Genomic DNA, 27,276 nt, shown 5'->3' on the forward strand with positions numbered 1-27,276 from the left:
GATGAGCAAAACACTGTCTCTCCCTCAGCAGGAATCAGGCGATTTGTATGTTAGAATTATGGAATGTAAGACACCAGGACATATGGGAGTTTGGGTTGGTCCTAGAGGTGTACTCGGATGGCAAGGGAGGTTATGGTGATTGCTTGTGTAAAGTGGGAAATTTGGCTTTGAGTGCTGGTCTAGTGCAAATTTTTGAATGTTACTAGTACATGCATGTCCAAAGGAACATTGCATTGGACTATACAGACACTGTAAAATACAGAGACAGCCCTACTGTGATTTTCTATTTGTGATGTACTGTACTTGCCTCATTTTCTTGACTGCTGCCAGCCATATCTGTGTAATTTCCCTGAAGTCATTTGTCATTGTTGTGTTCACAGAATTCTTCTACTACCATTGCGTTTTTTCCTATTCCCCTATTTTCCTTGCTTCATCCCATAACTCTCTAATTGAATTAACAGTGTAACAGTTAAGACCACTGCTCATTATAAATGGGAGTTTGGGCTAAAGTCCTTGCCTGGAACAAATATTCATGCTGTGTCACAACATATTCATTGCAAGAAGGTCTATTCATTCACACTTTTTGTCGTGTTTATGGCCTACTGTGAACTAGCTGCAATACGCTTACTGTGATTTTACTGCAGTGTAGAAACATGTGTTGAAATTACTCAGTGTGTATACTAGGCCTAATCTGTGGGCACTGGGAGTTGTGCAGTTGTTTTAAGATTGATGTGATAAGATGCTGCATTACCTATTACTGCCCTGTCAAAAACTTACTTTAGTCAATACTGATATTTCTATCTTGTTTCTTTTGCATATATAGGTTTTGTAGCAGTCAGTCACTTAAATCCAGGTCATGCTCAGTTAGTTAACATAACCTGTTCTGTTCCACAACTAGTTTGCAGCATCCCCAAAATGGATGGCTCATTTGCCAATTTATTGTTTTCTCAAGTAAATTTTCTTTTGATACAGTACATGAATTTTTGCTGTTAAATTAAGTTCAACCACTTTTCCTGTTTTTGATAGTGTATGTGTGCTTTTGCTCACATTATGATTTTTCTTTGTCTTTATTTTCAGGGTGTTCTAAGCTCCCGAGGAGCTGTTATACTTTTTGCTGATGCTGATGGTGCTACGAAGTTTTCAGAACTTGAAAAACTTGAAACGAGCCTCCAGAAGTTGACTGGAGGTACAAAGTCTCATTATTACATGTATTTCTTTTTAATTATACTTTGCACTGCTGTGGTTCAAAATGAATGAGACCTTCATTCTTCTGATATATGTATTATTATCAATACTTTATTAATATTTAAAACATATCTTATTTGTGAAGAGACAGTAGTCATGTTTTAATCTGAATCCTCTTCCCTAACTGCCATTTTATACAGTCTTCACTTCGTGAGAAATGTCTCAGATTTTATGAAATCCATGTCTGATTTTACGTTTGCTGCTGTTGATAGGGCTAATGTTATGAGTTGATGCACTGTTCCTCAGGAATATTGCTGACAGATAGCGTAATTCCAAGTGTACATAAATGGTTTCCTTTGACACCCAGTTGAAGTGAACATAGTCGTTTGCACAAATATGTGTATCATAATCATTGTAGTCTGCAGCAAACTACATCAGTCACACTATGTGTCACTTTTAATTTCAATAACTGTGTAGACATGTAATATTTAATCCCACTATGGCTACTGGTCTAACTTGTTAATTTTTGTTGGCAGTTGGACTAGTACAAGCAAGATGAACTGAAGATATACTGGACAGTCATTTGTTTCATTGTGCAGTAAACAGTAAAACAAATTACTCCTTTAATTTTGAATGTGATCAACAGTTATAGAACAGCAGTGACCAAGCTTTCTAACAAGGTTACCGAGCAGCGTATTGCTACAGTTCAGAGCACATCCCATGAACAAATTTCAGCTACGTCTGCATCTTCATGACTACTTTACAAATCACACTTAAGTGTATTGCAGAGGGTTCATTGAACCACTGTCAGACTACCGTATTTACTTGAATCTAAGCCGCACCTGAAAAATGAGACTCGAAATCAAGGAAAAAAAATTTCCCGAGTCTAAGCCGCACCTGAAATTTGAGACTCAAAATTCAAGGGTGGAGAAAAGTTTTAGACCGCACCTCCAAATCGAAACAAAGTTGGTCCATTGTAACATGAGACACAATTTAGGTCAAATGGATGAAGATACAGCTACAGTGGCTTGGTTCAAGTCATAAGCTTGACAGTTAAGCTTTACCAAGTAGCCATTGCTATGTGTCAGGCGCTCCGTCCTTATTTGTACGGGTACCCTTCCTTTTTCATGTGCTTCGTGAATCGATTGCTTATTTTGCTTTCATATGATAAGTGGCGTTCTCTTTGTTATAGGTGTTTACGTCACTCTAAGCTGAAACTGCATTATTTTAATGTATCATGCATTGTTTGTCACATTCTGATAAAGAGTGTTTACGACCTGTCGCCGCTCGCGGCGTGACTTGCTTTTGTGCGCGCTACCACAGCTTACAATAAAAACAAAAAGAGAGGAATTGTCTCATAAGCGAAACAATGGCAAGAGACTGCTATTTGTTGTTACTCACACTGCTACTTTCTTTGATAATAATCAACAAGAACCAAATAATAGACTGCGTATGATAGAAGAGGTTCTGAACGAGAGTTTAGCAAAATTTTTTCTCCGTTTGAAAATCTTTGCAAACACCTCTTTAGTACATTACGTTCTGCACAGAAATTAGAGTCATCCTAGATTTAAAAATCTAGTCAGTTGCCGTGCCTCTTTTCCTACTGTATCACTATTCAGCATAAGAATAATACGTATATAAACATGACATGATATGTATATTCTTCCGTGTTTGCTGTTGTCTCACTCTAGTTTCATAGTTTATTGGGCAGACAGGATTTAAATGAGATAGCAGCAAACACGAAAGAATACATGGCATAATGTTTACATTCTTCTACCTTTTCTTTTAATTTATTTTGGGCCAGTATTTATTTTTGTGCCTGCAAAGCATGCCTGTGTAGCGCTACATATATTCAAAATGGTTCAAATGGCTCTGAGCACTATGGGACTTAACTTCTAAGGCCACCAGTCCCCTAGAACTTAGAACTACTTAAACCTAACTAACCTAAGGACATCACACACATCCATGCCCGAGGCAGGATTCGAACCTGCGACCATAGCGGTCGCGGTTCCAGATTGTAGCGCCTAGAACCGCTGAGCCACCCAGGCCGGCTACATATATTTGACGGCAGAAGTTAGTTGTGGCGGCACCTACAAACATATTTCAGAACTTAAGCTTACTTTGCACTCCTTCTAAGCTGCAAGCGGTTTTTGGGATTACAAAAACCGGAAAAAAAGTGCGGCTTAGATTCGAGTAAATATGGTATTTCTCTGCCATTTCACTCTCAAAACAGCATCCAGGAAAACCAACACTTAACTTTTTCTTTATGAGCTCTGATTTCTCGTATTTTATTATGATGATAATTTCTACCTATGTAGGTTGTTGTCAAGAAAATATTTTTGCATTTGGAGGAGAAAGTTGGCAATTGAAATTTCATGAAAAAGATCTTGCTGCTGTGAAAAACACCTTTATTTTAGTGATTGCCATCCCAACTTGTGTCTCATATCCATGACACTCTCACCTATACTTCATAATAATACAAAATGAGTTGCCAGTGGACTCTGATCACAATCTATTGGTTATGAACTGTAGATTAAAACTGAAGAAACTGCAAAAGGGTGGGAATTTAAGGAGATGGGACCTGGATAAACTGAAAGAACCAGAGGTTGTACAGAATATCAGGGAGAGCATAAGGGAACAATCGACAGGAATGGGGGAAAGAAATACAGTAGAAGAAGAATGGGTAGCTTTGAGAGATGAAGTAGTGAAGGCAGCAGAGGATCAAGTAGGTAAAAAGATGAGGGCTAGTAGAAATCCTTGGGTAACAGAAGAGATATTGAATTTAATTGATGAAAGGAGAAAATATAAAAATGCAGTAAATAAAGCAGGCAAAAAGGAATACAAACGTCCCAAAAACGAGATCGACAGGAAGTGCAAAATGGCTAAGCAGGGATGGCTAGAGGACAAATATAAGGATGCAGAGGGTTATCTCACTAGGGGTAAGATAGATACTGCCTACAGGAAAATTAAAGAGACCTTTGGAGAAAAGAGAACCACTTGTATGAATATCAAGAGCTCAGATGGAAGCCCAGTTCTAAGCAAAGAAGGGAAAGCAGAATGGTGGAGGGAGTATATAGAGGGCCTATACAAGGGCAATGTACCCATCTGGTGAGCAAGATGTATGAGACAGGCGAAATACCCTCAGACTTCAAGAAGAATATAATAATTCCGATCCCAAAGAAAGCAGGTGCTGACAGATGTGAAAATTACCAAACTATCAGTTTATTAAGTCACAGCTGCAAAATACTGATGCGAATTCTTTACAGACGAATGGAAAAACTGATAGAAGCCGACCTCGGGGAAGATCAGTTTGGATTCTGTAGAAATGTTGTAACAGGTGAGGCAATACTGACCCTACGACTTATCTTAGAAGTTAGATTAAGGAAAGGCAAACCTATGTTTCTAGCATTTGTGGACTTAAGAGAAAGCTTTTGACAATGTTGACTGGAATACTCTCTTTCAAATTCTGAAGGTGGCAGGGGTAAAATACAGGGAGCGAAAGGCTATTTACAATTTGTACAGAAACCAGATGGCAGTTATAAGAGTTGAGGGGCATGAAAGGGAAGCGGTGGTTGGGAAGGGAGTGAGACAGGGTTGTAGCCTATCCCCGATGTTATTCAGTCTGTATATTGAGCAAGCAGAGAAGGAAACAAAAGAAAAATTTGGAGTAGGTATTAAAATCCATGGAGAAGAAATAAAAACTTTGAGGTTCGCCGATGACATTGTAATTCTGTCGGAGACAGCAAAGGACTTGGAAGAGCAGTTGAACAGAATGGACAGTGTCAATAAAGGAGGGTATAAGATGAACATCAACAAAAGCAAAACGAGGATAATGGAATGTAGTCGAATTAAGTCGGGTGATCCTGAGGGAATTAGATTAGGAAATGAGACACTTTAAGTAGTAAAGGAGTTTTGCTATTTGGGGAGCAAAATAACTGATGATGGTTGAAGTAGAGAGGAAAGCGTTTCTGAAGAAGAGAAATTTGTTAACATCGAGTATAGATTTAAGTGTCAGGAAGTTGTTTCTGAAAGTATTTGTTTGGAGTGTAGCCATGTATGGAAGTGAAACATGGACGATAACTAGTTTGGACAAGAAGAGAATAGAAGCTTTCGAAATGTGGTGCTACAAAAGAATGCTGAAGATTAGATGGGTAGATCATATAACTAATGAGGAGGTATTGAATAGGTTTGGGGAGAAGAGAAGTTTGTGGCACAACTTAACTAGAAGAAAGGATCGGTTGATAGGACATGTTCTGAGGCATCAAGGGATCACCAATTTAGCATTGGAGGGCAGCGTGGAGGGTAAAAATCATAGAGGGAGACCAAGAGATGAATACACTAAACAGATTCAGAAGGATATAGGTTGCAGTAGGTACTGGGAGATGAAGCAGCTTGCACAGGATAGAGTAGCATGGAGAGCTGCATCAAACCAGTCTCAGGACTGAAGACCACAACAACAACATCGATGTCCTCTGTCAGTTCTGTCTGGTATGGATACTCCAGCAGAGCACAAACAAATGTAGTGTAGGCTTTAGTAGATCAGCTGCATCTTCTAAGTTTTCTTTCAATAAAACTCAGTCTGGCTTGCCATCCCCACAACATTTTCTATGTGAAATGGAAGGACTGAACCAGAGACTTCAATGCTTCTGTGACAAGATAAGCTGCGCCATAGAGTTGAGAACTGTAGAGTCCCCCTAAATGGATCAGGTGTACACCACACATAAGAGGCTGCTACTTACATAGCTGACTGTGTATAGGGTGGATACAAGGATTTTTTTTATATTAGCTGTGATAGCTTTAGGAAACACAAAAATGTCAGTGGAAGGCCAAAAGAAACGCCTGCCACAAATGAGAGTATTAAAATCCTAATGGTTAACTGCCGAAGCTTTTGCAACAAAGTGCCAGAGTTTGAAGTGCTCCTGAAAAGCAGTGGAGCTCACATAATACTAGTTGCAGAAAGCTGGTTGAAACCTGATATTTACAGCAGTGAGATTGGGGGGGGGGGGGGGGTTGGGGATAATGTAAGTGAATATTGAAAGGATAGGCAATTGGGAACTGGAGGTGGTGTATTTGTCACAACAGTCAAGAAACCCAAATCGACTCAGATAGAAACTGAAGCTGCAGAGACTTTATTTGGGCAAGATTCAGTATCAGCAATTGGCATAAAATGATAATTCGGTCCTTCTATAGCTCACCAGATTCGTCTCCAGATTTCATTAGGGTGTTATCACTAGGGATAAGATAGATACTGCCTACAGGAAAATTAAAGAGACCATTAGAGAAAAGAGAGCTCAGATGGAAAACCAGTTCTAAGCAAAGAAAGGAAAGCAAAAAGGTGGAAGGAGTATCTAGACGGTCTATACAAGGGCAATGTGCTTGAGGGCGGTATTATGGAAATGGAAGAGGACATAGATGAAGATGAAATGCGAGATATGATACTGTATGAAGAGTTTGACAGAGCACTGAAAGACCTAAGCTGAAACAAAGCCTCAGGAGTAGAAAACGCTCCATTATAACTACTGATAGCCTTGGGAGAGCCGGCCCTGACAAAACTCTACCAACTGGTGAGCAAGATGTATGAGACAGGTGAAATACCCTCAGACTTCAAGAAGAATATAATAATTCCAATCCCAAAGAAAGCAGGTGTTGACAGGTGTGAAAATTACCAAACTATCAGTTTAATAAGTCACGGTTGCAAAATACTAACACACATTGTTTACACACAACTGGAAAAACTGGTAGAGGGTCAGTTTGGGTTCTGTAGAAATGTTGGAACATGTGAGACAGTACTGACCGTATGACTTATGTTAGAAGATGGATTAAGGAAAGGCAAACCTATGTTCTAGCATTTGTAGACTTTTGACAATGTTGATTGGAATACTCTCTATCAAATTCTGAAGGTTTCAGGAGTCAAATACAGGGAGTGAAAGGCTATCTACAATTTGTACAGAAACCAGATGGCAGTCATAAGAGTTAAGGGGTATGAAAGGGCAGAACTGATTGAGAAGGGAAAGAGGCAGGGTTGTAGCCTATCCCCGATGTTATTCAATCTGTATATTGAGCAAGCAGTAAAGGAAACAAAAGAAAAATTTGGAGTAGGAATTAAAATCCATGGAGTAGAAATAACAACTTTGCAATTTGCCAATGACACTGTAATTGTGTCAGAGACATCACAGGACCTGGAAGAGCAGTTGAATGGAATGGACATTATCTTTAAAGAAGGATATGAGATGAACATCAACAAAAGCAAAATGAGGATAATGGAATGTAGTCAGATTAAATCATGTGATGCTGAGGGAATTAGATTAGGAAATGAGACACTTAAAGTAGTAGATGAGTTTTCCTTTTTGGGGAGCAAATGAACTATGATGGTCAAAGTAGAGAGGATATAAAATGCAGACTGGCAATGGCAAAGAAAGCATTTTTGAAGAAGAGAATTTTGTTAACATCGAGTATAGATTTATGTGTCAGAAAGTTTTTTCTGAAAGTGTTTGTATGGAGTGTAGCCATGTATGGAAGTGGAACATGGACGATAACTATTTAGACAAGGAGAGAATAGAAGCTTTTAAAATGTGGTGCTACAGAAGAATGCTGAAGATAAGACGGGTAGATCATGTAACTAATGAGGAGGTACTGAATAGAATTGGGGAGAAGAGGAATTTGTGGCACAACCTGACTAGAAGAAAGGATCGGTTGGTAGGACATGTTTCTGTGGCATCGAGGGATCACCCAATTAGTATTGGAGGACAGTGTGGAGGGTAAAAACCGTAGAGGGAGACCAAGAGATGAATACACTAACTAGTTTCAGAAGAATGTAGGTTGCAGTAGTTACTTGGAAATGAAGAAACTTGCACAGGATAGAGTAGCACGGAGGGCTGCATCAAACCAGGTTCTGTACTGAAGACCACAACAACAACAAGGCATCCTGTGAAGCATTACTAAATGCCTTCTCAGAAAACTACCTAGAACAGATAGTTAGGAACCCCACTCATGATGGAACTACAGTATATTGGATGTAACGGCAACAAATGGACCTGACCTCTTTGAGGATGTCCACATCGAAACTGGTATCAGTAACTACGCTCGTTTGTGGCAACAGTGATTACTTAAGTACCAAAGACAACTAAAACAAGCAGATAGATATTATCTGCAGTAAAGTAATAAAAAGTCAGCAGTGTCATATCTCAGTGAGGAACGTGAAACTTCCAGTGCAGGGCAGAAGCAAAAAGAGGAACTATGGTCTAAGTATAAAAGAATAATTGATCATGCACTGTATAGATGTACGCCCAGGAGAACAGTTAATAATGGTAAGGAAACTCCATGGTATACAATCACTGTAAAGAAATTTAAAAAAAAAGACAAAATCTACTGCTTAATTTGTGTGAAACAAAGCATAGGGGTACAGATAGAGAGGTGCTGAATGAAATGCGTTTGGCTGTCCAGAAAGCAGTGCATGATGGCTTCAGGTAACTACTGTAGCAGAATATTGTCAAATAATATTTCACAAAACCCATAGAAATTCTGCTCATATGTAAAGGCTTTGATGGAACCAAAGTTTGTGTCCAGTCCCTACTGAATGAGACAGGAACTGCAATTGAGGGAAGTATAGCAAAAGCTGAAATGCTTAACTCCATTTTCAAATGTTACTTTACAAAGGAAAACCCGGGAGAATTGCCCAAATTTAATTCTCATACCACTGAAAAGATGAATGAAATAAATATTAGTGTTAGTGGTGTTGAGAACCATCTGAAATCGTTAAAACTGAATAAAGCTCTAGGGCCCAATGGAATCCCTGTCAAATTCTGTACTGCATTTTCCCCTCTTCTAACTATAATCTATTGTAGACCCTCGAACAAAAGAACATGTCCAGTTCTTGGAAAAAACCACAGGTCACATCCGTTTACAAGAAGGATAGTAGAAGTGATCAACAAAACTCCTGTCTAATATCCTTTATACCTCGAACAGGATGATCCTCCAGGCTAAGTGGCATGGATTCCAAAAACATCGAACATGTGAAACACAATTTGCACTTTTCTCACATACTGTCCTTGCAGAGTGGAATTGATAAACCTTTACCAGGTTTGGGCAGCATTTCGTATTCCAAACATCATGAATCTGCTTTCAACACGCCCAAATGGGGTAATCATCACCATCTTGGGAATGTCTTCCTCCACCACGGATATTTGCTTGTATAATTGGGCACAGTCCAAAACACTGAAGCTGGCCTGTGTGGCCGTGCGGTTCTAGGCGCTGCAGTCTGGAACCACGTGACCGCTATGGTCGCAGGTTCGAATCCTGCCTCGGGCATGGATGTGTGTGATGTCCTTAGGTCAGTTAGGTTTAATTAGTTCTAAGTTCTAGAGGACTGATGACCACAGATGTTAAGTCCCATAGTGCTCAGAGCCAAAACACTGAGTACTGTTGTGCCATGCAGCATGTAATTGTAGTCACGCAACATCAACATGAGATAGTGATCAGGTACAGTTCTGGAGTTGAGTGCGTGGATGCCAGCCTCTTCGTTTCTTCAGGAAGAGGTGCAGTGCAGGTAACCATGGGCTACATGATGGTCAGATTATTCCTTTCTTAAGCATCCCGTCAAATTCTGCGATGGCCAAATGATCAGGTGCCAAATGCATGGATCTACAAGATACCAGAGGATCATCTGTAGTTTCAGTTCTATGCACCGTATTATATGATATATGTGTAGGTGTGCATGGAGGTCTGCTCAAAGTTGGAAACTGTCTTAGAAGAGAGGCATACTTCACTACAGATGCCTGCATCAGCTTAACACTGTGCACTGATGTTCTGATGATGTACCACAACCAATCTCTGGTTGAGTGGTAATGTGTGAGTCAGTTTGCTCAGTCATATTATGTGTCTATTCTGACTCCGAGCACCACATCCAATAGTGTATTGAAGGCCTGCTGTCATCAGTCCAGTAACATGCCAGGAGGTCGGCTCTTATAATCGGCTCCGTAACATTGGTGATAGTGAAGTCTCAGTTGAACGGGTGGTGCAGTCATAAATTCAACTCGATCCATGGTGTTCCATGTGTTGAAGTGGACGAGTTATTAGCAACATATAAACGGAATGCCATAGGCAGTCTACAGCTGTGCACTGAAGTTCTTGGTAGGATGTTTAAATCTGAGCTGGTGTCTATCAGATACATCTGGATGGGACCTTGTATCACTAATGAACAGGCACCATAACTTTGTGGGGCAGTCAGTTCTGCCTACTACTGACTGCTGCTTTCATTTTAGTATGAACATGGTGCTGTACATTTTTGTACTTGTTCACTGAACCTATGGTGTTACCAGCATATAGATTGTTCCATGCTCGATGACGCAGCATTGGTTGACGATCAGCTTGTTTTTATCTTCGGCGATAACATCCTCTACCTTTCCAAGCACAACTATAATTGAGGAAGTGTTTAGTGCTTTGTATTGTTTTATAACAATGAAAATAGTCAATTTTTGACAATATAATGTAATGGATAGATAAAAAATCTACTCACCAGATGATAGCAGGAAGACACACATATAAAAAAGTGTTTTATATATGCCAGCTTCAGAGTCAGTGGCTCCTTCTTCTGGCAGAAGGGTTGAAGGGGAAGGAAAAGGGACGAAGGAAAAGGACTGGAGGAGTTTAGGAGGAGGTTGGAGTTTGGAAAAGAGTCTCAGAACCCCGAGTCAGGGGGGACTTACCAGTTGGGATGAGAAGGAAAGACTTTCCTTCTCATTCCATCCTATAAGTCTCCCCTGACCCGAGGTTCTGGGTGACTTTTCCAAACTCTACCCCTTTCCCTAAACCTTTGTGATAGCATCGTACTGAACTGTGTGCTGCCAATGAGTCAAACTATTTGCACCCAACTGTTACTGTCACTGTTGTTCTAGTGCCCGGCACTGCCACTGTATTAACCTGTGGAAGTGCAATGGCCTCTTGAATTTGATTGGCGAGCTCCTTTACGGTGTCCAACAACATTTCCATTTGTGACCCCATGATCGCTTTGACTTGTGATGGCAGCCTGCTGCTCCACAGTGTTTGTAGTAGATTGTCAGGAACTGTAACTGTATATACCTTGCTCCACAAACGATGCTAATATTGCTGACCGCTTGCAATTGCATATGTCTTCTTGTGTCAGCATGTGATGGATTCGCTTCCTGTGTGATGCTGCGACTCTTCGGATTAATCCAATGTGAGCCTTTTGTATTAATCTCTTGAGATGGTGCAGTAATCACATCTTGTACTTCTGCGGCATAGTGGTGGTCAAGTTGATTCACAACAAGGGTGAATTTCATCGAGAGCCATTCATGCACTCCTGTGTTGCACTTCCCAGCTACTGCTAAAGTGCTCTATGTCATTTTCTAACCGTACCACAACCAATCTCTGATTGAGTGGTAATGTGTGAGTCAGTTTGCTCAGTCATATTATGTGTCTATTCTGACTCCGAGCACCACATCCAAACAGTGTGGAAACATTTATTACCTGCAAGCATAAAATATGAAAACAATGAATTAAACATTTCCTGGCCAATGCACCAAATTGTAGCATAGTGTGCCTTTACCTCTGTGATAAGGTGAGTGGGTAAGACATGTAGCTACATCTTGCTGGTGCCCAGATAGTGTGGTAATGGACCCCCACTTAAATCCGCTTACCTTGGCGCTGCATATCATCCCACTGACTGAAGTTTCTACGTGCATCTCATTTTCAAAAAGCACAAGCACACAGTATGATCTCTCTATAGCATAGTTAAAGCAGTGAGAAACCCTTGCATTTTTGATGAAAGGTTTTGATTCATGCACAAGTCAGAATAAATTTGACTTTTGAAAGGAAACTATTTACCTTGAAGAGCTGTGGCTACCTAAAAAAAAAAATACAAACAAAGCAGCAGCACGAGAATACACATATAAAAAAAAGTTTTACACATGCAAGCTTTTGGAGCTCGTGGCTCCCTCTTCCAGCTGGAGGGTTGAAAGGGAAGGAAGAGGGGTGAATGAAAACGGGTAGAGTTCGGAAAAGTCACCCAGAACCATGGGTCAGGGGAGTCATACTGGACAGGATGAGAATACCTCTTCCTTCCCTTTCAACCTTTCTGCCAGAAGAAGGAGCCACTGGCACAGAAAGCTTGCATACATAAAACACTTTTTTATATGTGTGTTCTCGTGCTGCCGCTTGGTGAGTAGATTTTTTTATCTATCCAATTACATTATATTGTCAAAAATTGGTTATTTTCATTTTTATAAAACAATACAAAGTACTATTCCTCAATTACAAATGTGCCAGGTACAGAAGCAGTGAGAGCCAAATGTTAATCTTACCTTGTTAGTGTTACACATTATTTCATGACTTGCAAAATTTCATCAAATATTATAGCCTTAACATTATTTACTGAAACCCAGTGGCTTCACTGGTTTTAGTTACTGCCAGTAAAATGCTAACATGAAGCCCTCGCACATCAGACAGTTTTGTGAGATGTGAAACAAGGTGCAAAGCTGCGCCTCAACCTGTAACACCAAGGGGTGGCATTGCTGTACCTATTTGGATGATTCATCAATGTTGAAGCTGCCTTTTGTGTAATACAACATGAGGGAGAGTCTGATAGCTTCTCTGTAGCTCTTGTCATAATTAGTAAATGGATTCTCGTCATAAATTGTTGGTTTTATCGGCTTCCATTGAGTGTGTGGTCCTGAGGCATGCCTCCCAAAAAAAAAAAAAAAAAACCAGAAGATTTATCCTAGTTTTAGTGGAGAGAAACTGCTATTTTGTGTAAATCTTTTCCCTTAAGTACTTGTCTCACATTCTGCTCTGAAACTCTCTGTAGAGCGTGTCAGAAATTAAGTAGCTTCACACTACTTTGCATTCTTCCCCCACTCATGTGAAAGTGTTGGTCCTGTAATTGCAGGGAAACTTCATTTTAACTTGGGGAGTCTGTGGCAGTATTATTCTATCAATGATCTGAAATCTTCCTGATGGCCGTGTACCCCTTTCCAGTGAGAATACACTGTAAGGTCTGCTATGTTGGCTCTGATTGCTTCCATGCATACACCCTCTGGTACAGAATTCGAGCTCATATTATGTAATGAAATTGATTATGTGCAAAGCAAATATATGTTCCACATCACTACTCCTTTTTTGAATTTGAATAAATCCATATCACAGTAGCTCACAAATCAATCACATGCAACCAAAATATTCAGTAACCATCACTGAGGTGGAATGATGCGGAATGGAATGTGGACTCATAGAGCCTCACACTACAAGTGCAAGTGAGCTTAGAAAAGTATTTAGTTTACAGAAGTGGGACATGTGAACATTTCATGAAGTTTGTAACTCAACATTTTGCCTAATTGTATCTCTGGTTAATAACAAGGGTGACTTTGGGTTCACAAAGGCAATGCACAACCCCAAAACTAGGACTAAAAATGATTTCCATACAGAGTATGCCCCCTTATCTAGAGTTCATAATGGGGTTTTTTACTGTGGCACAGAAGTCAGTAACAAGTTGGCAGTAAACATCAGGCAGGAAATTGAAAGTCCTCAGTTATTCAAAAACAAAGGAAAAGAATATAGTCATTCTTTGTATATAATATTTGGACCCAGTGATGTAAATTCTACATAATTGTAGTGCTTGTATTCAACAGTGCTTGGCACAGCCAGTATATTAAGAGCTGCTAGTTGTTTGTGTAAAATTATGTAAATACTTTGTTTGATGTATTAGATAAAAACAGCAGATGATTAGTATAACAGCTGTTATTTTTAAGCGGCTGTTTTCTTCCCAAATACTTTAGGATTAAAGTAGACCTCTCACCAAAAAACAGAAGTGTTAAGTTATTGATAGGCACACACAAAGAAAAGAAAACTTGCTAGCTTGCACTCTCCACCCAACAGTTTCCCCTTCCTCTGTCGTGTCACCCCCAGCCATTCGTGTCCACACATTGCCTTCATCGTGTGCTGCTTCTGCTGCATTGTACAATTGTGCAGGCCCATATACCTGCCACTCCTCCCTCCTGCATTCCTAGCTGGCTAACTCCAAGCTGTTAGCCACAAATCCCCTGTCCCTCTCCGTGCCTCTCGCCACCCTCTCCTTCTATACATCCTACCCGACACTACCCTCTCCACAATTAGCCTACCTGCTGCAAAATAGCATTGGTATTATTAGTCTGGCCAGCACAGTGTATATATATAACAGAGGGAAACATTCCACGTGGGAAAAATATATCTAAAAACAAAGATGATGTGACTTACCAAACGAAAGCGCTGGCACGTCGATAGACACACAAACAAACACACAAAATTCAAGCTTTCGCAACCAACGGTTGCTTCATCAGGAAAGAGGGAAGGAGAGGGAAAGACGAAAGGATGTGGGTTTTAAGGGAGAGAGTAAGGAGTCATTCCAATCCCAGGAGCGGAAAGACTTTGCCCAAACTCTTTGCCTTTACAAATGTCTGCTTGTGTCTGTGTATATGCGGATGGATATGTGTGTGTGTGTGCGAGTGTATACTTGTTCTTTTTCCCCCCTAAGGTAAGTCTTTCCGCTCCCGGAATTGGAATTACTCCTTACCCTCTCCCTTAAAACCCACATCCTTTCATCTTTCCCTCTCCTTCCCTCTTTCCTGACGAAGCAACTGTTGGTTGCGAAAGCTTGAATTTTGTGTGAATATTTGTGTTTGTTTGTGTGTGTATCGACGTGCCAGTGCTTTCGTTTGGTAAGTCACATCATCTTTGTGTGTGTGTGTGTGTGTGTGTGTGTGTGTGTGTGTGTGTGTGTGTGTGTGTATATATATAAAAAAAAACAAAGATGAGGTGACTTACCGAACGAAAGCGCTGGCAGGTTGATAGACACACAAACAAACACAAACATACACACAAAATTCTAGCTTTCACAACCAATGGTTGCCTCATCAGGAAAGAGGGAAGGAGAGGGAAAGACGAAAGGATGTGGGTTTTAAGGGAGAGGGTAAGGAGTCATTCCAATCCCGGGAGCGGAAAGACTTACCTTAGGGGGAAAAAAGGACAGGTATACACTCGCGCACACACACATACACACATATCCATCCACACATACAGACACAAGCAGACATTTGTAAAGGCAAAGAGTTTGGGCAAAGTCTTTCCGCTCCCGGGATTGGAATGACTCCTTACCCTCTCCCTTAAAACCCACATCCTTTCGTCTTTCCCTCTCCTTCCCTCTTTCCTGATGAGGCAACCGTTGGTTGCGAAAGCTAGAATTTTGTGTGTATGTTTGTGTTTGTTTGTGTGTCTATCGACCTGCCAGCGCTTTCGTTCGGTAAGTCACCTCATCTTTGTTTTTATATATATTTTTTCCCACGTGGAATGAGAACTAAGTGCTTCTGTCTTTCGACGAGTGTTCTCCTTTAATCCTAAAATCCTAAAATCCTAAAAAATCTCATGCTGAGTAATAAGGGGTGACCTGTAAATAATCAACTAGAAGAAAGACGGTATCCCACATTTATTTATGACAACTGGTTTTGGTAAACAGAGTAACCATCATCTGATCCTAGTATGGGCTAATAACTGTACCCAGTTTGACATATAAATTTTCTTCAAATTTTAATTCGCTCGATAGTTGATGTAAGATGCACTGGCATGTCAAAGTTAAAACTAGTATGTACAGTATGTTAAAAGGTAAACCAGTATTTACAAAGTGCTACGCCAAGTTCATCCATGCCGTATTACAGATCATACAGTACATTACTGGTGCAAAAGCACCAAGTAAGGCGATTTTACACATGCGATCTTGCCTGAGAAGTTCTCTTTCTTCAAATTAAAGTATTTACATTCTCCAAGAACTTTATTACAAATGTTTTCCTCCCAAGATACATATACACATACAAACTAATCTTTAAATAGTTCCCATAATTATAATTGTGAGTAACTTAGAATTGGTCAGAATTTATTGTTAGCGTACTTTACATAAGTAGCCTGCAACGCCTGCTTCTGTCTGTTAATGTACTGCTTGATTCATTCCACATACATGTGAGGTGTGCGTGAATGAAAGAATGAATCATCAACATCTTGACTGTGTACGCAACACAATTTCATGTCCTATGAGGTAAAATTGCACAGAGAAGCTGCACCAAGATTTTGTGTTTTGTAATGCCTTTGTTCTCATTCTTGACCTTTCTAAATTTGTCTTTTAGGAGCCACGTGTTTATATAAACAACCACTATAGCCAAGGCCGTCTAAGAAGATCCTTGACAGCTTGCAGCATTGTTGGCAGCTTTCAGCTGTGAAGTGCTAGTGGCTGCAGGCAAAAACACTAGCTGGCTATGGAGCCCTGACAACATGAAGGCATTTGCTTAGAGCCGTTTACAAAATTGCGTTACATTATCAGTTGACGTAGTCCCATGTATCTGCCACACGCAGTCCTCTGCAGCTGTCAGGGATCAACTCATGCTGACTTAACTATAGGTGGCACTATTGAAATGTGGCAGTGTTATTGTCTTAAAATATGTCAGCTAAGAAATTGGCCAAATAGTTAGTTTACCATGAATTTTTAAAGAAACAGTATTCTAAAGAAATGTAGATTTCGCATGAAGCTTTCCTTTTGGTGATTTTTTATGATTCGCGTTCAGAAAAGGTAGATCAAAATCAGTAGTCGTTCTGAAAGACATTGATAGGCATCTCGAAAATTGCAGTAAATTAGATTTTGCATGAACATTCAGCTGTGAAAAAGATCTGTTTTTGATAGCTTCCACATAGTTTTGCCAAAGCTCAAAAATGTTAATTTGTCAATTGTAAGGAAATTCTCAAATAATTCAACCAAGGAAATGCAAAATCTGTATTCAGCTTCATAGCAGGAGATGAAAATTGGATATATTCATACTCCCTGGAAATGAAGCTGAAATCAGCTGTTTGGTTGCTCCAAGTGTAGCTGAAACTAAGAAAAGTTGTTTGTTCGTGAAGCACTTACATGAAAATGATCACTTGTTCTGTGTCTAAACTGGAATTTGTCCATTACTGAAGAGATAAAATCGGGAAAATAACCAAAAATGTGTTGTTCTTTATCATCACAGTGGTGTCTGTCAGGCAATTGATTATTTGAAGGAGAAAATCATGAAATTAATATTTCATTGCCCTTATTTATCTGAATTATTGCTTAATGACTTCTTTTTATTCCATTATGTTATTAAAAATGTATGAATGGAGATTTTTGTCATCTAAAGGACATGTTGAATCCTTCCAAAACCAGATTTTTTAGATGCAAACACAGTGGGAAAAAATGTTACCAAAATTAATTTTAATGCATGCAAAACTGTATAAATTCCAAAGGTGAATGTTTTGGCAAGCAATAAAAAATTTTCACCACAAAGTTTTCTTTCTTTGTTTTGTAAAATCTTGAAAGGTGGCCCTAACATTAAAGATCTTTAAGTGCTCTCCCAGTGCTATAACATATGGCAATGGAAAATCCTGGTGAAACATAAACAATTTAGGGACAAAGGTAACAATTCACCAAGCAGTAGAGCTGTTGCATTATTGACAGACACATAAGCAGGACAGAAAACTTGCTGGCATTTTGACATTTTTTTTAGCTGGATTGCATGTGTGTGCGCACACATGCACCCACCCACACACCTGTACATGTATATTGTGCTGGCTGAATACGCAATGTTGGGGTTGCAACTTGACTGCATTGAGGAGTTGTATTGGGTGGAATGAGAGAGGGGATAAAATTTGTGGCTATACTAATTAGGGGCCTAAATGAAATTTCACTAGATGAAACAAAGAATATGGGCAAACTTGATTCGATGCACAAGGGATCATGTAGACAGCTTACAAAATATTATGCAGTGTTGAACAAAGAGCTGTATCCTACACCTAACAGAGTTTTTTATTGGTGACACACTAAATCAAACCTCTTGTGTTCAGTTTGTGTACGGTGTGTGTGGAAGTGTGGACATTGTGCGAGAAGGAGAGCCAGAATTCAAAAGCTTGTTAATACTGTGTTCGGTTATGTGTGTGTCTGGTTGCCACACCTCAATCTGCTAAAGGTGAGTCCTTCTTCTTCTTCTTCTTCTTCTTCTTATGCAAGTCATTCACAGCGCCTCTTCCAATCTTCTCATTTCGTGCAAAGACTGTTGTTCACATTTCCTCCCATTGTAATCCTCTTTGGTTCAAATCTTCCCTCACCTGAGCTCTCCATCTTGTTCTTGGTCTTCTTCCAGTTTCTGTCCAAGAAGAGTGATTGCCTTTCCTTTGTTTAATGAGCAAACTACTCATTTCATTATGCTACAACATTTAAATAAACTTTTTATGAGTCCTGCTTTTACTTTGGACTATGGTCTAGATGATGAAATTAATTCTCATTCCTGTAATTTCAAGAATAATTCAGTGTGAGTACACATCCTAATATGTGTCCATGACTACTGACAGAAATGAACACTCAGGGTCATCTGCACTCCATCACTAAATGTGAAAAACCCACTGTTGAGTCAAGAGAGACAGTTTTACTTGTCTTTGAAACTTACTGATGCTATTGTGTAATGAAGCTTGTACGCATAAAACTGCATACAGCTGCAACAGCAATTACCTTCAATGTGTCTAGTTTTCAGAGAATTAACCAGTTGAAAGGACTACGAGAATAATACAGTAAAAAAACTCAGTTTGGCATGGGTTGTACTTACAAGTATCTAGTACTATGTTATTGTGTACACAAAATCCAGTCTTATTTCGTATATTACCATTCACCATATTGTTTTATGTGATTATTTTCTGGAGTAATGCAGCTGAAGTCATTAACAGATTTATTGTGCAAACATGAGAAATAAGAATATTTCGTTAAATGAATAACAGTGCATTCTGCAGAAATCTACTCACAGCAAATGCCACACTATAAGATACTGAGATAGTTGTTATGTTGATTGTTTCTGGAGCTATGTTTCAGAGTGTGTTCTGTTTTCTGGTTTTCTGACGCAGATGTCCTCACCAAATCACGCTCAGACATAACTGGAAATTAGAAATTCATGTAGATTGTGTAGAGGACAAATGTAAGGATGTAGAGGCTTATCTCATGAGGGCTAAGGTAGATACTGCCTACAGGAAAATTAAAGAGACCTTTGGAGAAAAGAGAACCATTTGCATGAATATCAAGAGCTCAGATGGAAACCCAGTTCTAAGCAAAGAGGGGAAAGCAGAAAGGTGGAAGGAGTATATAGAGGGTCTATACAAGGGCGATGTACTTGAGGACAATATTCTGGAAACGGAAGAGGATGTAGATGAAGATGAAATGCGAGATATGATACTGCGTGAAGAGTTTGACAGAGCACTGAAAGACCTAAGTCGAAAAAAGGCCCCTGGAGTAGACAACATTCCATTGGAACTACTGACGGCCTTGGGAGAGCCAGTCCTGACAAAACTCTACCATCTGGTGAGCAAGAGGTATGAGACAGGCGAAATTCCCTCAGACTTCAAGAATAATATAATAATTCCAATCCCAAAGAAAGCAGGTGTTGACAGATGTGAAAATTACCGAACTATCAGTTTAACAAGTCACAGCTGCAAAATACTAACACGAATTCTTTACAGACGAATGGAAAAACTGATAGAAGCCGACCTCGGGGAAGATCAGTTTGGATTCCGTAGAAATGTTGGAACATGTGAGGCAATACTGACCCTATGACTTATCTTAGAAGAAAGATTAAGGAAAGGCAAACCTACGTTTCTAGCATTTGTAGACGTAGAGAAAGCTTTTGACAATGTTGATTGGAATACTCTCTTTCAAATTCTAAAGGTGGCCGGGGTAAAATATAGGGAGCGAAAGGCTATTTACAATTTGTACAGAAACCAGATGGCAGCTATAAGAGTTGAGGGGCATGAAAGAGAAGCAGTAGTTGGGAATGGAGTGAGACATGGTTGTAGCCTCTCCCCGATGCTATTCAATCTGTATATTGAGCAAGCAGTAAAGGAAACAAAAGAAAAATTTGGAGTAGGTATTAAAATCCATGGAGAAGAAATAAAACCTTTGAGGTTCGCCGATGACATTGTAATTCTGTCAGAGACAGCAAAGGGCTTGGAAGAGCAGTTGAACGGATTGGACAGTGTCTTGAAAGGAGGGTGTAAGATGAACATGAACAAAAGCTAAACAAGGATAATGGAATGTAGTCGAATTAAGTCAGGTGATGCTGAGGTAGTTAGATTAGGATATGAGACACTTAAAGTAGTAAAGGAGTTTTGCTATTTGGGGAGCAAAATATCTGATGATGATTGAAGTAGAGAGGATACAAAATGTAGACTGGCAATGGCAAGGAAAGTGTTTCTGAAGAAGAGAAATTTGTTAACATTGAGTATAGATTTAAGTGTCAGGAAGCCGTTTCTGAAAGTATTTGTTTGGAGTGTAGCCATGTATGGAAGTGAAACATGGACGATAAATAGTTTAGACAAGGAGAGAATAGAAGCTTTCGAAATGTGGTGCTACAGAAGAATGCTCAAGATTAGATGGGTAGATCACATAACTAATGAGGAGGTATTGAATAGAATTGGGGAGAAGAGGAGTTTGTGGCACAACTTGACCAGAAGAAGGGATCTGTTGGTAGGACATGTTCTGAGGCATCAAGGGATCACCAATTTAGTACTGGAGTGCAGCGTGGAGGGTAAAAATCGTAGAGGGAGACCAAGAGATGAATACACTAAGCAGATTCAGAAGGATGTAGGCTGCCGTAGGTACTAGGAGATGAAGAAGCTTGCACAGTATAGAGTAGCATGGAGAGCTGTATCAAACCAGTCTCAGGACTGAAGACCACAACAACAACAACAACATGTAGATTCAAAAGGAGAGAAAACAAACATGTCTTATTAATCAAACTTTATGTAAGTTATTTTAATATCTAGTAGCAAAATGAGTCTTCTCAATTTCGCCATTCTCTCTCTGCGTGTTTTCTTAGATATTTTTTGGACATATCTGTGATTGTTATCATAGCAGTGAAGGAGTTTAGGAAGATTATGATGTTATATAGCAATAGTAGTAGTAGTAGTAATTTTTGTATTGTTCCTCGGAAAAAAAAAACAGTATTTGAGTTTTATTGTTTGTTGCTAGGTGACTACACAAAGGAACCAGATGGTGTTGAAGGTAGAATAGCTGTAGTATGTGGATCACGTGCACACTTGGAGGAGGAGGCCATTGCTACCCGGTCCATGTTTCGCACGTTACTGATGCATGGATTTCATTTTCTTGTCTGGCTGTTTGCTGTGAGAGGGATTCGTGATACACAATGTGGATTTAAACTGTTTACCCGTGAAACTGCCAGAGTGTGTTTTCACAACATGCATGTTGAGCGTTGGTGAGTGGTATTAAGCTTAACCAGATAATCAATTTTTTTCTTTTTGTGTTTCTGTAAGATCACTACAGTCTGCAAAGTGATGAACAGTAACAAAGAATTTTGACCTAGATTTATTCCACCTGACTCCTGGATTGACTCTTGTTATTTGCACTTTCCTGAAATAATTAAAGTAAACAAAATCATTTTTAGCAAACCTTATTAAGTTACCTATATTTTACATTGCTTTGTATTTTTAGGTAATCTCTAGGTACATTTAGAGTAAACAGCGACTTAATATCTTAACATAATCAAGTTTAACTTTAAATAGATGATGATCAACTTTTATTGAGTACTGCTGTATAGTTGACATATTTGTCCCAAGAGAATCAGCAGGTGTATTGATATTTAAAGCAGTTGTTGTTGTTTCTTCAGTATCAGTTATGTATTTATAATTATATGATGTGGTTTGATCACTCTGGATCATCTTCAGATCTGAAAAAAATGAAACTAAATATTTATCATTTAATATTGTGCAATAAGCAGAAAAATGTACATGAATTTTGCAACAGCAATCTGGCTTGTCTGTTCAGAAACTCATCTCAGGATACTGTGGTTTGCAGATGTGATCAGTGTTTTAAATAGATATCTGGTGGTGGTAGGGGAGTAGGGAAGGGGAGAGGGGAGGAAAAGGAAAAATGAAGCAATGGTGATTGAGAGGGGCGAGAGGGAGCAGGAGGGAGAGTGGTAGGGATGTCACGAGTTTAGCAAAAACAGTGTTGCTAAAATTATAAAAAAAGTATAATTATGTAAAAATACTCATTAAAATGTTAACAGTGTAGAATAATGAGTGCATAAACTGTAAGCAGCATAAAATTATAAAATAGTGCAAAGGGTAACGAGAGTGGTAAAAGACGGCAGGGAGTAGGGGATGGGGGATGAGGGCTAGTGGTAGGGATGTTACAGGTTTAACAATAGAGGGTCTTACACTAAAATTGCAGAAATGCAATTATGTATAAATTTCTCATTAAAATATTAAAAGCATAGACCAAGGGCTGCATAAAAATTGTAAAAGGGATAAAATAGTGCCTAAATTATAAAAGTGGAAATAAAGTAACTAAACCTTAAATAACATCTTAAAATGTTTAGTGTGAAACACTGAAAGTGTAAAACCATAAAGTCTTGCTCTGAAGGTATAAAAAGTAAAATTTTATAAAAATTCTCATTGAAATATTAAAATTATAGAAGAATGGATGCATAAATAGTAAAAGACATAAAGATTGTAAAATTATAGAAGTGAAATTATGTATAGTATAGTACCAAGAACTGACTTAAGTGTCATTAAATATTAAAATTAAAAAGAAAAGAGGTATAAAATGATGAATAGTGTAAAACAATAAATTATAAAAGCGAAACTGTTCAGCAACTAAAGTTAACAGAGAACAGAATGTAACAGTTATGGCAATTGCATTTGATTCTGTGTGGTAGCCTATGGCACAGAATTGTACAGTATTTACGGAAACCAGTGTGCATGCCGTTGTGCTGCTGCCAGGATGGTGTATGAATCAAAGTGCTACTTGCTGTCTCTTATCAGTGAGTGGGGTTGTTACTCATATGTGTCATGCGTCGAGACGGACAATTGAAAGAGGCCTTCAGAGTTTCTAATAAAAGTACTATTGATAAAATCATTTTGCTGATTTAATGGGCTGCCAGGCTCTTGCAGGTCATGTGTAAAAATCTCATTTTCTTCCGACATTTAGAGGAGGTGTCCCTTAGGTTCATTCTGCAGTACTTCCAAATGCATATCAATGGTTCCAACAGCATGCTTTGGTGTTAGAAGATGTTCGTCAAATGCTGTTTTATTATTGTGAATTAAAGCATGCTCTTTTAAACATATTTCAGACTTCAAACATCGTGCCTGTTTGACCTATGTAAACTCTTGGACTTTAGTTTGTCTATGCCTGCTGCCATGAATTTTGAGGCTTTTCTGTTCAGATGGTACCTCAGTCTGAAATGGATAATGTCATTAGTTTTAAATCCTATACAGAAATTGCTATTGCAAAGTTGTCTAGCAGTAATGGCTGAAACCCATCCTTTATAACATATGGAGAAGTACATGACTTTCTTGTCTTCCCTTTCATCTGTTAGTGCACTGCCACTGATTTTACACTGTTGTTTACTTTTAATTTTCTATAGTAGCTTTGTTATTGTTGGGACTGGATAACTGGTGCTCACTGAAACTTGCGTTATAATAGCGATTTCTTTATTCATCTCGTGCTCGCCTAGTGGCAGTTTTAATAACCTATTAATCATGGACTGAAAATATGGTATCTTGATTTTTCTTGGATGCCAAGACTTTGAGTTAATTATAATGTCTGCACAGGTTGTTTTCCTGTACACTCTAACACAGTGTTTACCCACGTCTCTTGTAACTGTAATGTTGAGATAGTTGATGACTCCTTTATTTTCATGCTCAGCTGTAGCACTCGGACTCTCCACTGTATCATTAGCACTACTTTGATCTCCTTTAACTAACAAAATGGCATCATCCACTTCGCGGTAATAATAGAGAACTTTCCTGGCTACTGCAGGGTTGCCAGTGAAAAATTGATGTTCCAAATGATTATGGAAAATCTCAGCCATAATGCTGAGAATTTCACATGGCTAGCCGTTCTAATTGGTGGTCTATCTTACCATGGAACATGAAACAGTTGTAGGATAATGTAAGTTCTAGAAGCTCCATTGATTCAGCTATTACTGCTGTAGCCTTTTTGTAGTGTTTTATAATTTTGTTCTTAATGATTTGTAATGTCTCATGGACAGACATAATTAGTGTATAAATTCACCACATCTGGGGTTGCAAAGATGGAATGAGCTGGTATGACTATATCCTTAACTTTGTCAACAAACTCGAACATATTTTTTGAACAATACTGCTTGTAAAATGTGTGTAGTATCTAAAACATTTGTGCTAGTGTAGCATTTATCAGGTCATTAGTACTCTGTGTCTTATTGGATACAGGACTCATGTTTTTGTCGTTTTTATGTAGCTTTACCTGTGCATGTGTGTCTGGCCTTTGAGGGTTGATGACTATATATGTCTTATTTTCCCTCCTCATACTAGGGAGTAGAAAATCAGTCTTGAATTTTGCATATTAGTAGTGCACGAAACTTTTTTTTGGAAAGGCATTCACTTTATTTATCCATTTTTCAGAGAAAAATTTTTCTGTTTCATTGACATAATCATCACCACATAAAGTGACCACAGTGCTGTCCTTATCTGCCCTCATGATTAATGCTTTATACCTCTTTAACTTCTTATTTAAGTTATCTATAGTCCTGCTATCATTATTATGATTACTTTCTGACTGAAACTGCGTTTTTAACATGGTGATGACTTTGACTGTCAAGTCATTGTGTCTATGAATAGGAAGTCCTAATATTGGTCTGGAGCTATAATTTAAACCTTTTGATAGAACTATAAGAGGAATGTTTGTAAGATTAACAAACTTTATTATGTCCTGAGAGGGAGGTAGAAGGACAACTTACAAGACAAGGGTTCTTACCTCAATCAATGAGAGAAATTAGCATGGGCTGCTTGTAGTACTCTGACAGCAGCTCAGCTACAAGCTGAAAGTATTTCAAAGTATGGAACTTGGTGTAAATCCCAAGGAAGCAGAAGGGAAATAAAAATCAGACTGTATTTGTGATAATGGAATTCTACTTCAGGCACTATTCTATGGCTAAGACTTCCTTAGCTAATTCTGTGTCCAACTCTGAATTCATATTGATACAAGACAGCTAGCTATTCCTCAGAACAAATGACTCCACCCAGCAGACAGAAGTGCCAATAGCACAGTATCAGCCCAACTCCGTTCTTCACAAAACTTCAAAAACTTCCCAAAACTTCCTATGTACTAACTATCTTAACCTATGAACATCTTTCATTGGCCAGTGAAGATTAAGGACGTGGAACATTTCATTCTACAAATGACATGTTACACCTCAGCATATTATTTTTAGGTCAAGACTCCAATCTTCTCCCTCATTTATAACAATGCAATAGAAGGTGGGTCACCTAACATTACCACTGGAAACATCTCCCAAACCACAACAAACACTGAATAACCTATTCCATAGACCAAAAGTGAGGAGAGGGGTTGATGGAATTGGTTAACACAAACCATTGAGAAATGTACGGAAGTTTGATTTTCAGTACAGACTTATGCTTTTTTTTTAAATTGAAACCTGTTAGTATTTTTAGCACAACTGAAAATAGAAACGAATACCAATGCTGTTTGTTACATTGTAAAATGTTAAGTACATCTGGAGTAATTTGTAATGTAAAGTTGATGCTTGAAACCTCAGACATTCAGTTGCATGTTTTAACAAACAAGATCTGTAGGGGTATGTTTACGAAGACTACAATGTTTACGAGTTTGACTGTCTCAGTGTCTGCATGCTGCACTTGCTGAATTAGTCCTTGTACTCAGAATAACTGTAGTACACTGTGTGATAGTGTACTGTACACAAATAAGAAGAAAAATACGCACAGTAGGAACGTGAGAAGGTCGCAAGTACAACAGTGTGTACAGTGTTGTCAGAACTGCGAAAATGGTTTATTCTAACTCTGAAAGGACAGAGATGATACTCATCTATGGTGAGTGTAGACAAAATGCAGCTGCAGCGTGCAGGTTGTATGCAGAAAGGTACCTGGACAGAGATCATCCAACGCGCCGTGCATTTGAAAGCATCTACAAACAATTGTGTGCAACAGGTATGGTCACAACACACAAACGGGTCCATAACAAATCTATCACAGGAGATGCAGGTGCAGTTGGTATGTTAGCTGTTGTTGCTATGGACTCACACGTGAGTTCACGTGGCATTGCTAGAGGCAGTGCAATGAGTCAAAGTAGTGTAATGCGCATACTTCATCATCACAAATTTCACCTGTATCATGTGTCGCTGCATCAGCAATTACATGGAGATGACTTTAATAACCGAGTGAATTTCTGTCAATGGGCATTAACAGTGAAGGCGTTGCAGTTCAACCTGTTTACCAATGAAGCATGTTTCACAAACCATGGTGCAGTGAATTTACAAAACATGCATTATTGGTCCATGAACAATCCTCACTGGCTTTGACAAGTAGAGTGACATTGACTGTGGAATGTAAATGCTTGATGCAGAGTAATTGGCTACCATCTCATTGGTCCTCACTTCATTGAAGGCACCTAAACAGCTGCAAAATACATCGAGTCTCTACGAAATGATCTGCTGACATTGCTAGAAAATGTCCCACTGGAAACATGTAGACGCATGTGGTATCAGCATGATATGGTGCTCCTGCACATTGTGCAGTGAACACTAGGCTGACCCTTGACAGAATGTTCAATGGGTGTTTCATAGGATTTGTCAGATGCATAAATTGGCCAGCCTGTTCTCCTGATCTTACACCTTTAGACACCTTTCTGTGGAGTACGTTAAAGGAAAATGTGTACCGTGATGCGCCTACAACCCCAGAGGATATGAAACGTATTGAGGCAGCCTGTGGCAACATTACACCAGATGTACTGCATCATGTAAGACATTCATTACACAGTAGATTGCAAATGTTTGCAGCAAATGATGAGCACCACTTTAAACAGTTGTTGTTGTTGTTGTTGTTGTGGTGGTCTTCAGTCCGGAGACTGGTTTGATACACCTCTCCATGCTACTCTATCTTGTGCAAACTTCTTCATCTCCAAGTACCTACTGCAACCTACATCCATCTGAATCTGCTTAGTGTATTCATCTTTTGGTCCCCCTCTATGAT

General features: G+C 39.0%; 1 protein-coding gene across 1 annotated transcript in view; it reads left to right on the forward strand.

Annotated features, from left to right (window-relative positions):
- Positions 1-27,276, forward strand: part of LOC126473381 (dolichyl-phosphate beta-glucosyltransferase) — a 116,830-nt gene that overhangs the window by 67,872 nt on the left and 21,682 nt on the right. Inside the window, exons 4-5 of the mRNA XM_050100390.1 lie at positions 1,078-1,186; positions 21,239-21,482. Of these exons, the coding sequence (XP_049956347.1) occupies positions 1,078-1,186; positions 21,239-21,482 (353 nt within the window). The remainder of the gene's footprint in view (positions 1-1,077; positions 1,187-21,238; positions 21,483-27,276) is intronic.

The sequence above is a fragment of the Schistocerca serialis genome, chromosome 4 (genome assembly GCF_023864345.2).
Source record: "Schistocerca serialis cubense isolate TAMUIC-IGC-003099 chromosome 4, iqSchSeri2.2, whole genome shotgun sequence".
Classification (NCBI taxonomy): domain Eukaryota; kingdom Metazoa; phylum Arthropoda; class Insecta; order Orthoptera; family Acrididae; genus Schistocerca; species Schistocerca serialis.